The following is a 12,005-nucleotide window of genomic DNA, read 5'->3' as shown; positions in this document are numbered from 1 at the left end:
GGCCACTGTCAGATACCAAAAAGAAAATGGGCTGTGGGGAGTGGGTCTGACAGCAGGCACACTGAGTGAACTCAGGTTCTTAATACAAAGGGAGGGACGGACTGAGAAGAGGGAGGGAGGGAGGGAGGGAGGGAGGGAGGGAGGGAGGGAAGGAGGGGGAGGAATGAGAGAGGAGGGAGGGAGGGAGGGACAAAGAAGAGAAGGAAGAGGGAAGAGGAAAGAGGGAACCAGGAAGAAAGAGAGGGAGGGAGGAAAGGAGGGGAGAAGGAATGAGGGAGGAGGGAGGGAATGAGGGAGGAGGGAAGGAAGGAAGGAGGGAGAAAGAGAGGCACAGAGAAGGAGGAGGGAAGAGGGGGGAAGGAGCGAAGGAGAAAGGGAAAGAATGAGGGATGAAGAAAAGGTGGGAGAGGAAGGAAGAGAGGGAGAGAAGAAGGGAGGAAAGGAGGAAAGGAGGGAGGTATGGACAGACAGACAGACAGACAGATGAAACATACAGGAGGGTAAGTCATTTTAGCAGACACACACACACAAGGAAACAACTAAGAAAATTCCATCGGACATTAGCATGTGCTGATTATACAGCAGTAGCCACAAACTCTTCTAGAAAACTGTAAACTAAGTCAAAATAAAAAAGTTTGGTTCACAGCACCAAGTATGTGCTGAGATGCACAGCACTGCCGCTAGGGAAGAGAATAGGTGTGCCAATGGCCTAGAGTGCACAAAGCACTGGGCTTGATTCCGAGCCCCACAGCAACAACACATAGCATGGCACTTACCTGCTGTACAGACAGCTCTCTGAGAGGGCATCCATCAGCGGGCCAGTAATAAACTACAAAGGGAAAAGTCAGGGAGCTGTCGTAAATGTCCAGCTGCAGCAAGGGGGCAGGACCTGCATTTGCTCTACACAGGGATTCAGGAGATCTGAGGAGCAGAGCAGGTTCATGCGAGGAGGGACCTGTGGGCACAGACAGAATGCAGCTACCTGCAGGGCCTTGGGGGGTGGGCCAGGGACAACGAAGCTTGATGAGGAACTAGGTAGGGAATGCAGATAGTGACAAGGAAACAAAGATTCCTCGAAAGAAGACTGAACAGACTGTGCTGAGACCTGGAGGGATTAACATTCCCCAAAACACTCCTAGACACCGGTCAAAAAGCCCCGGCTTACCTAAAGTGCAGGGGCCAGAATGCATCTCAGGTACTGTACTATGGAGTTCAGACAGAAAAAGCAGGTTGGTGAAGAGGACCCTAATGCAAGTCTAGCCATCGGCTCTAAGGGGAGGGAGCCACAGGGCCCAGCTGTGTGAGGCTGCTGGGGTGCAGAGGCAGAGACAGAGCTCAGACAAAAGATGGCAAAGGACACACAGACAGTGTGGGTCTCCCTGCCCTCTTACTATCCACCTCGAACAGGGGATTCGGAAGTCCTGTGAGTATGTAAGGTGAATGACCACACCAGGACCAGCTATCAGGAGGCAGATCAACTTTACTTAGGGTGACTGAAGGCTTATCAAGTTTTGGGGGGCACATCCAGGATGGGCAAGGCCAGTACCTGGAATGCCTCATGAGCATGGGGAAGCATTTCAGGAATATCAGGTGCGGGCTGAACAGGTTTTGTCAGGAGAAATAAATAGATCCTATAAACTCATTGAGGTTGCCTGACATTCCTCTGGTAGAGGCAAGTGTGAGGGACGTAAAGTTCCCCGGATGAGGTCAGAAAAGGAGAAGCTCTTCTAATGAAGGGAGTCTCCCATACTGCAGCGATTCAGAGGAACATGGTGGACTTCGACCTTAGTTAGCAGGGTTTCCCCACACGTAGCTCCAGGGCAGCATCACTGAGAGCTTCCCTGCCAGACTGTAAACTCTGTGAGACAGCAGCTGAGAAATGACTCAGATGAGCCCACTGTGAAGGTAACCACTGTTGAGTCTGTTGGGATCAAGACTCAGCCACGTGGCAACTCTCTGGCACACCTTGTGAGGCAGTTCTGATTGGATTACCTGAAGCAGAGGTCCCTCCCTGGATATGGACAGCACCTTTTCAGCAACCACCCAGGTACAGAGAGGACACCAAGTTTGCCTGCCTGTCTTCACCTCTCACTTGTGAGTTCAACAACCCTGTAGCTGCTACTGTGGCTGTCACTGCCGCCGCCATTCTTTCCTCCATCACAGCCCAGCTTCTCTGAGCTTCCAGCAGACATGCTCAGTGGCTCTTCGAGAAGCATCTGGGCCTTCCATACCAGATTAGACTTCTGAGGTACACACCCTCACACCTCCCCAGCTAGCGGACAGCCACTAATGTAAGCCAATCTAATAAATTTCCCTTCAGTATTTATTCATGCTATCATTCTGTCCTTCTAAAGAACCCTGACTAATGTGACCACCGTTCAGCTTTCCCCAAACAGAAAAGGTGACAGGAAGACAGAGCCTGGGGACACGGCTCAGCTGCCACAGCATTCACCTAGCATGCTGGAAGCTGTGGATCAGTCCCTAGCACCACATAAGCTGGGTGTGGTGGTGTGCACACAATCCCAGCACTCAGGAAGTGGAGGCAAAAGGAACCAAGTTCAGAACCATCCTCGACCACACAGAGAGCTTTAAAGGACAGATGACACATGAGACACCGTCTCAGAGAGCAGAACTTGACACACGCTCACCTGGACGTACCCGCTCCCAGAGGCTCAGCCCCGTGGCCTGCCCACCCCTCCGAGTCCTAACTCAGAAAAGCATAGCATTCCTTCTTCCTTCTTTTGTATCTCCTTTTCACTGGCCAAGGCCTGGCATGCTTTCCCTGTCTGTATCACAGGCTCTCTGAAGCTCCTCCACCACATTCCGCCACCGCGCTGCCTCCCAGCCTCCATGCAAGGGACTCTGCTTTCTCCCTCCCTTGCCTCCAGCTCCTATTCCTGCATGTTCTGACATGTGTGTCAGAGGCATGTCTTTACCTCCTGAGTGTGATAGAGACATGTGTTTACCATGTTCTGGTGCATGTGACAGAGGCATGCCTTTACCTCCCCTGTTCTGACACATGTGACAGAGGCATGCCTTTTTACCTCATATGTTCTGACACATGTGATAGAGACATGTGTTTACCATGTTCTGACACATGTGACAGAGACATGTGTTTACCATGTTCTGGTGCATGTGACAGAGGCATGCCTTTACCTCCCCTGTTCTGACACATGTGATAGAGACATGTGTTTTTACCGTGTTCTGGTGCATGTGACAGAGGCATGCCTTTACCGCCCCTGTTCTGACACATGTGACAGAGGCATGCCTTTTACCTCATATGTTCTGACACATGTGATAGAGATATGTGCTTACCATGTTCTGACATGTGTGTCAGAGGCATGCCTTTACCTCCTGTGTTCTGACACATGTGAGACATATGTTTACTATGTTCTGATGCATATGGCAGAGCCATGCCTTTACCTCCCCTGTTCTGATGCATGTGACAGAGGCATGTGTTTACCATGTTCTGATGCATGTGACAGAGGCATGCCTTTACCCTCTATGTTCTGATGAAGGTAAGGATTGGAAGAAGATGAGAAGCCATTACCTCTGAGAGTTCCGGGGAATAAGGAAGCGATTTCACTTCATACAGCTCCAAGAAGTGGATCACGCCTTCTTTGGCCAGAATTTTATTCTCACTTTCAAACATTCTTTTGTAGATGCACGTGTGCCAGGAGGGATGGAAGAGCCAGCATCCTGTGGGAACAAGAACCCAATGCTGACATATGATTCTGCTTTAGATCTCTGCACGGAGACTGTAGGCTGCTGATAAGTAGATGCGTGTACAAGACAGCCACACTAAGAGCATGAGAGCGCCGTGGCAGTGAGCTTGTTAATGACACACACAGAGCTCGCAGAACTCAGTCACCTGGGTGTTCAGCATTCTGGATGCAGCCAGCTGCTGCAGCCAGCACAGTACTCATGAAAGCACGTCCCTGTGTGTACAGATGGGACTTTACATCGGAGTGGCTCACTGCATCCTCCCCCCACCCCACTTGAGGCCATTGCATACATGAATCTAAAACCGTCACACTCCCCCCCTACTTAAAACCCTTGAATAGCTGCTTCCTACCATGCTGAAACTCTGAACAAGGCACAGGTGGACACTGGCCTTCCTGCCTCTGTAGACCTGCTTTTCTCAGTATCCCCACTATCCTCACAGAGCTCCCAGCACAGGGCTGGCCAGCTCCTAGCTCTGAGGTCATGTGTCACCCCCATGTCAGACCTAACCTCCCCTTCACATGAACTCATTTTGGTCCCTTCTCTCTTCTCTTTATAGGACCTAGAGCCAAAACTGTTTCATGAAAAAAAAAATATATATGTATATGTATATGTGTGTGTATGTATATATATATACACACATATATGTACATATACGTATATATGTGTGTATATATGTATATATACGTATGTATGTGCATATATATATATATATATATATATATATATATATATATATGGTAGAAAATACTGTTTCGTGCTGGAGAGATGGCTCAGTGGTTACGAGCACTGACTGCTTTTGAGAAGTTCTGAGTTCAGATCCCAGCAACCATATGGTGGCTCACAACCCTCTGTAATGAGATCTGATGCCCTCTTCTGGTGTGTTTGAAGACAGCAACCGTGTACTCACATACATAAAAATAAATAAATAGTTTTTAAAAAGAAAGAAAATATTGTTTCCCTCTCCCACCTCACTCCCATGCTTGCACACAGTCACTGACTGTTAAACGAATATAATTGAGTCCACAACAAAAGACAGAATGAGGAGCTGGAGAGATGGCTCAGTGGTTAGGAGTGCACACCACTCTTCCAGAGCACTGGGGCTCGATTCTCAGCTCCCATGTCAGGCGGCTCACACCCACTTGTAACTCCGGCACCGGCAAAGCTAATACCTTCTTCTGGCCTCCAAGGGCACTTGCAGGCATGTGGTATATCACCCAGGAATACACACACATTCACATCAATAAAAATGAATCTAAAGGAAAAAGAGGAACGGAATAAATGTGTACCTCTATAAGGTGTTTCTGATTCTTAAACTAGCCTGTATTTAACCATGTTAGAAAGACCATCATTTTTTAATCTCCCGGTCTTCTGTAACTACGTTGGCCTATTGCTTGTTGGTAATCTACCCCAACCTGCCTTTTCACTCTCTGGCAATGGTAAATTCCAAAACCAGTCAATGCTACTTGGTCTGGTTTGCCAAGAGCTATGGGCAAAGCACAGAATGAGAGCATCACTTTAACAGCAAGCATTCAAGAAAAAAAAATGGTGGGGCTCCGTTCAAGAGAGGCTTTTGGTCTGTGAAAACTGAGTCAGAAAACAGCCACGGCCTTTGACAGAATAAAGCCCAATTCCAAAGGGGTCAAACTATCAGTGAGGTATTACCCAGGGCAGGCACCAGCCCCCCTCCTTCGTCCTCGTGCATAAACACGTGACACAGCACCTTCCTGCTCCTACAGATAGAAAGACCCTGGCCTGCATTTAGCTGTATCATTGGCCTAAGCTTAAGCTCACAGAGCCACTTTGGGAGGCTCCAGGTTTGCTATGCATCTTCTCAAACATCCCCCACCCCCACGCCCCGACTCAGGGGTGAAAAGGGTTCAAGACACATTTAAAGTCCTAGCCTTGAATGTCTTCTTCCTAGGAACTTCAAAATACTTATCAAAAACTAACCCCGTCAGTCTAATAAACAAAAGATAGATGTGTGTCTATATATTTAAAAGGTATATTAAGACAATAAGGTTGGGAAGCAGTTAAAAGCATGCATTCATATCTAAAGGCTATTATTTACAAAAAAAAACCAGCTCTATCACAAAAACATTAGCGATTTCTTATTTGTGTGTATTTGTGTGTGTGTGTAGGGGTACGTGTACATGTGTATAGGCACCATGTGTGTAGAGGCCAGAGGTTGACGTCAAGTGTCTTTCTTGATCCCTCCCCATCTTATATATGGAGGCAAGGTCTTTTGATGAGCCCAGAGATTGCAGATTTGGCTCATCTACCCAGTCAGCTCACCCAGGGCTCCCTGTGTCTGCCTCAGGAATGCTGGGATTACAGGTGGGTAATCAGACCCACAAGGTCTTTACACTGGCACTGATGATCTAAACTCTGGTCCTCATGCTTGCACCACAAGCCCTTTACCTACTGGGCCACTAAGGACAGTTAAGGACAGACACTGAGATTTACAGATGAAATGAAGGAAGGCTGAGCTACTGGAGAGGTATCAGCAGAGGATGCACATGACCCAGGAGCCGAGGCTGCCCACTGTGTGCATCTGCTTTGACAGAGGTAGGCCACCTACTGTGTGCTTCTGCTTTGACCAATGCAGGCCACCCACTGTGTGTTTCTGCTTTGACAGAGTCAGGCTCCTGGTTCATCATACATATTCTTTCCTTTCTCTAAAGAAAGGAAATCTTTTGAAATTTTATAATAAACTGCTTTTTAAAAAAACTAATTGTATTTAAATAACTGAAGCCATTTAAAGCTATATTCTAAAGAGACAGATTGAGGGTGCAGCGTGAACACAGAGCGAACCCTCAACACCAAAGGCCAATACTATTTGCTGGTGCTATGACAACATGATCCTGTTCCCTCCTCACTGTTCAGTGGTTTTCCCAAATCCTCTATGATAAATAATGGTTAGTTATAAGATCAGGGAACTATCGATGTTATTAAAGCAAATAAACAGAACCAGAAAGTCGTCGTTACCATTCTCCTCTGACACTGCGCATTCAAACAGACTGTTTAGCTTTGGTAAGACTGGCTTTATGACATGGATCTAAAAACAAAAGCAAAGAATCTCATGAAAAATCACACATTACGCCTTTAAAACCTCAGGGAACGCTTCCTGTTCACATCACGGTAGTCCTTCTCTTGTAACCATGTCAAAAACAGGTGTCAGGAGCCTGCTTCTCCCAGGTCTGAATTAAAGCAGGATCCACATCTGTGAGGCTGAGCAGGCAAAGCTGGGGAACACAGTATAGCCCCCCAGTTTCGATGCCGTGAAGATTTCCACGGGGAATATCCTAACTCAGACCCTGTGATCCTCGACTGACCCAGGAGACGGGCAAGGCTGGAACACTAAAGGCAGAAAAGGCACAGAAACTTGCCCCTAGTTCCTGCGGTTGTCCGGGGTCACACACGGGGAGCAGATTGGATTCAGAGCTCGGTGCTCCTGTGTCTCTTAGACCATGCTGTGACAACTCAGCTAGAGTTTGACTTCACATATTTCAAAATAACTTTAAATCTAAATTTCTAAAATAAATAAGTCTTATGGATCAACCTATTGATGCAACCCTAGAAGTATATTTGAATTTAGAAAGAATTCCATTTCCCCAGCCTGTATCTCTATATGCTTAGCCCAGACAGGGGTATGGTACTGTGGACATACACCTCACACTGACTCCATGGCTAGCTAACCCACTAATGTCTTATCTGACCCATGGTCTGCAGCTTACTGATGGAGAACCACACACAGAAGCCCTTACACACAGGAGCCTTATAGATGGAGACTCTTACATCTGAGGAACCTTACAGAATGGGATTCTTTTAGACGGGAACCTCTAAGAACCCTATAGACAGGAGCCCTTACATATTGACATTCTTACCGAAAGGGACCTTAACAGACTACTGCTCTCTACACCAGGGAAGCTGCAAGGTTATCACTTAGAAACTCATCCAAAGTTCACACTCTCAGGCCTTCCTCCAGATGAACTAAATCCAAAAGCCCGGGCATGGACCCAGTAGTCTACACTTGGTAACAGGATGGGCTACCCCACAACATAACAGTTGGAGAATACCAAGGGAAGTTAAGTGAGACTAAATTTTGAGCAATCATGTGAATCCACTGAAAGCATTCTTTCATTTCCTGAAATAACTTACATGCTATCTTAAATTGTATTTATGCCAGAAAACAAAGGAATTGGCCATGCTTACATAAGCCAGCCTTCCTGTGAATGCCTGGGAAAGACCCATGGGCTATAAAATCCACTAAGATAGGAGAGCGCGTACCTGGTTTCCTTCCAAAACTTCCATGATCAAGATATAGTTCTCCCAAAACTTTAGGAGCTCATCTTTTTTCTTCTCAGACCACCAGAATAGGCTCGGACCTAACAGAATTTTAAAAAAGGGGGGGGGGGGGAGAAACAGTTCTTTTAGCTACTTGGTTAAGTCCTTCATAACAACAGTTCTTAACTTAATTCTAATGTTACCAAATAGTGCGATCACCAATCATGAAGGGAACAGACTTTCCCCCTCCCCCTCCTCCTCCCCCTCCTCCTCCTCCTCCTCCTCCTTCTTCTTCTTTTAAAATGTATTTTGGTTTTGGTTTTTAAAGATTTATTTATTTATTTTATGTATGTGAGTACACTGTCGCTCTCTTCAGACACACCAGAAGAGGGCATCAGATCCCATTACAGATGGTTGTGAGCCACCATATGGTCACTGGGAATTGAACTCAGGACCTCTGAAAGAACAGTCAGTGCTCTTAACCGCTGAGCCATCTCTCCAGCCCTGGGAACAGACTTTAAAAGCTTGGGAAACTCAGAAAGAAATTTTAAATTTAATTTTGGTTTGGTTTTGTTGTTGTTTGCTTTTTTTTTTTTTTTTTTTTTGGCTACTCTGAGTTTAAAATTTTGTTTCTGTTTATTTGGGCTGAGAGTTTTTAAAGACAAAAATCTCCCAGGATAGCCTAGAAATTACTCTATAGTCAAGGATGGCTTTGAACTCCAGGACCTCCTGCCTCCCCTGGGATGCCAAGCATGTACCACCATGCCTGTCTAACAGTGCTTTGTTTCCTTAAGATTACTGTTATGGATGCCCAAACTCTACTTTCTTCCCCAAGACTCTACAGTAAAGGACTTCGCAGAGGCTAATCCCAACAAAACTGAAACAACAAAAACAAAAATAATGTAGGAACAAACAAAGGAACAAAACTTAAAATTTGAAATTTTAAGCTGACTCTGGGGGAAAAAGAAAGTTTAGTTGACTGGGAAAGCCAAGAAATAATTTGATTTACCTTGAAACACCACCCCCCCCCCACCAAAAGGAAAAAAAATAAACAACCTGAAATCCTAGGCAGCAAGACTCTGCTTATGGCTGGAGATCATAAGCCGGGCTGAGCCATGGAGGGGTCTGCTCACACACATCAGAACAGGATGCTATGTAAAATGAAAGGGGTTATCCCCAAACAGTCTGAAAACTTAAAATCTGGCCATAGAAACAAGAAACGCAGAGAAAAGACTGGAAACCAAAGAAATTAACCAGTGAGTGAAGGAAACATCAAAATTCTAGAAAATCTATTGAAGAAGTTTCAATGCGGGCTGGGCTTTGTCGACTCAATACTAGCCAGAGTCACCCAGGAAGAGGAAGCCTCAACTGAGAACGGCCTCTATCTGGCTGGCCTGTAGGCAAGCCTTTGGGGGAAATCTCTGACTCATGATTGATGATGGATGGTCCAGCTCTCTGTGGGTGGTGCCAAACCTGGGCAGGTGGTTCTAGGTTGTCTAAGAAAGCAGGCTGAGCAAGCCAATAAGCAGCACCCCTCTATCATCTCTGCTTCGGTTCCTGTCTCCAGGTTCCTGCTAACTTCTCTCAGTGATGGAGTGTGACCTGAGGGAAGTGTTCTGAAATAAATCCTTTCCTCCACAAGTTGCTGTTGGCCATAGTCTCTATTCCAGCTATAGAAAAAGTGACTAAGACAGACAAACAGACGGATGGTAAAGTCCAGGAGGTTCCAAGTCAAGAAGGGAGAAGGAAAGAGGAAGCAAGGGAGGAAATAACCACCTGATTACTCAAGAAAACTTCCCCAAATCAAAGCTCATTGCCTTCCAGACTGTGTAGGTGCACATGGATAAAAAAGGAGGTTCCAGGATGCCAGGACCCTAAACCCCTGGTACCCTATAGAGAAGTCACAGACTGCCCTTGAGCAGGATCCAGAATTATCTCAACTTCAAAACAACAAGAGTAGCACCTCCAGCTTCTAGATGGATGGATGGAAGCCTTTAAAATGTGGATGGAAATGTCTCCCCCACAGAAGCTGGACCTGAGCAAACTATCACTCAAGCCGTAAAGACAAAACCAAGCTGTTTACAGTCCCAGCTCTGCTTTGAATGCAGGAGGCCCCAAGAGAGCATCCCTGCAGAGACAGCAAAGATGGAGCAAAACCACAAATGTGCAGAGACCATGAGGGAGCACAATTCCAGACTTCAGAAAGAAAGCATCTGAATCCTGAGTTCCAGATTCAGAGAGAGAGAGACCCTGACCCAAAAATAAAATGGAGAATAATCAAGGAAAACACCTGTTGACTTTAGGCCTGTGTGCACACACACGATGACTTAAGGGTGATGTTTAGAAAGCACTAACAAACCCTGTTCCTAATATTCTTAAAGGGAATGTCAAGGGATTAATATTTAATTCTGTACCTCGAGTTTCAAACATTAACTTGGGTTACACAGCACCCTTCTTTCAGTTTGATACGGATGTCAACCTTTTTTTCTATCAGGATGTAAAGGCGTGGAGCAGGCTTGGTCTTACACAGAACATGCTACCTCGTGTGCGGTATCTTAACCTTCACTGGTCCACTCTTCCCAAAGTGCAGGAGGAGGCCGGTGTAGGGTACCGCATGCAAGTGTCAAATCCGCTCAGGATGAGGTGGACGCCCCTTGAAGGCTGGTTTGAGGAAGCAGAGTGTGGCTAGGGCAAAGAGATAAGTAGGTGCCAGTCTGGAGAGATGGTTCAGGGGTTAAGAGCACTTGATGTTCTACTAGAGGACTGGAGTTTGGCTCCCAGCACACACATCAGGTAGTTCACAATTGCCTTTAACTCCAGCTCAAGGGGATTTGATGCCCTCCCAAGCATACGCACGTGGTGCACATAAACTTACACAGGCACACGCGCGCGCGCGCGCACAAACACACACACTATTTTTTTTTTTTTTTTTTTTTTAGAAAGAGAGAAAAGTGGGTACCCTTTGTGTCCTGGGGGCCGCAGGAGCAGTCCACCGCCAGCTCTGCAGACACCTGTACAGCCTTCTGCAGCAGGTAGCGCGCGCGCTTGCGCGTGAGCCCGTCCTGCGCGCGGCCCAGCCCCGCCTGGACGGTTCTCCAGAAGCGGCCGCAGAGACGAGCGTCGAGATCCCCGTGGCGCTCATGGTTGGGCAGCAGCTTCTCGGCCAGTGCGCTCAGTACCAGCAGTTCTGGCCCAGTGCTGCCCTCAGCTCCCGGTCCCACGGAGCTCAGCGCGTCCCACGCCGCACGCAGAGCCGGTTCTGCGCTCTGTGCCAGCGCGGGCAGCAGGCGCGCTCCCACGGCCGGCGGCGCGTCCCCGGCCAGCGCCAGCTCCACAGACGCGCGCCCCAGGCGACGCAGCAGCGGGGCATCCTCCGGCGCGCGTAAACACGGCGCCACGGCGGCCAGCAGCTCCACGGCTGGAGCGCCCGGTAGCTCGCTCAGCGCTTCTTCGGCCAGAGTGACTGCCAGTTCCGGTCCTGCCAGGCGCGCACAGGAGCGCAGCGCCGCACTCGCCGCTCGGAGCACGCGGGGCCTCGCAGGCCCTCCGCCCTGGGACGCGAGCAGTAAGGGCACCAGATGGTCCCTGGCCACCTCGTGTGCCGCCTTGGCCAGCGCACCGGCGCCCGCGCCGCGCTCCTCCAGCCGCTGCAGCACCAGGCGCAGGGTCTCGGCCCGCTCCGCACTCGCCTCCCCGCCGCACAGCGCGCCCAACAACGCGCCGGGCTCCTGACTCTGCCTTAGAAGCGCGTCCACCAACACCCGCTCCATTTCGCGGGGAGTAGACCTGTGCGCGTGCGCCGGCCACCCTAAGCGCGAGTGCGCGTGCGCGGCGAGAGGTTCCCACCCACACATACCCTGCCCGGCATAGGACCGTGTAAGGTTCCTTCAACTTCGTTGGAGTGTGATGCCTCCTGCCACTCACAGTTTTTAGTAAAAAGAGTTGCTGCAGACGTAGTATTACACCAGTTCCGAAGTTCCTGATTGGAAATAGGC

General features: G+C 48.4%; 1 protein-coding gene across 2 annotated transcripts in view; it reads right to left on the bottom strand.

Moving 5' to 3' along the window:
- Nucleotides 1–11,796, bottom strand: part of Tarbp1 (tRNA guanosine 2 -O-methyltransferase TARBP1) — a 47,927-nt gene extending 36,131 nt beyond the window's left edge. For both annotated transcript variants that reach the window (XM_021170959.3, XM_029480695.2), the window contains exons 1-5: nt 10,970–11,796; nt 8,014–8,111; nt 6,712–6,781; nt 3,551–3,699; nt 777–829 (exon numbers count right to left, since the gene is read on the bottom strand). In XM_021170959.3, the coding sequence (XP_021026618.1) occupies nt 777–829; nt 3,551–3,699; nt 6,712–6,781; nt 8,014–8,111; nt 10,970–11,780 (1,181 nt within the window). In that variant the 5' untranslated portion in view covers nt 11,781–11,796. The remainder of the gene's footprint in view (nt 1–776; nt 830–3,550; nt 3,700–6,711; nt 6,782–8,013; nt 8,112–10,969) is intronic.
- Nucleotides 11,797–12,005: the final 209 nt, after the last annotated feature.

This window comes from Mus caroli, unplaced genomic scaffold, assembly GCF_978045245.1.
Source record: "Mus caroli unplaced genomic scaffold, Mus_caroli_1 scaffold_10, whole genome shotgun sequence".
Classification (NCBI taxonomy): Eukaryota; Metazoa; Chordata; class Mammalia; order Rodentia; family Muridae; genus Mus; species Mus caroli.
This window is presented reverse-complemented; position numbering and strand designations above follow the sequence as displayed.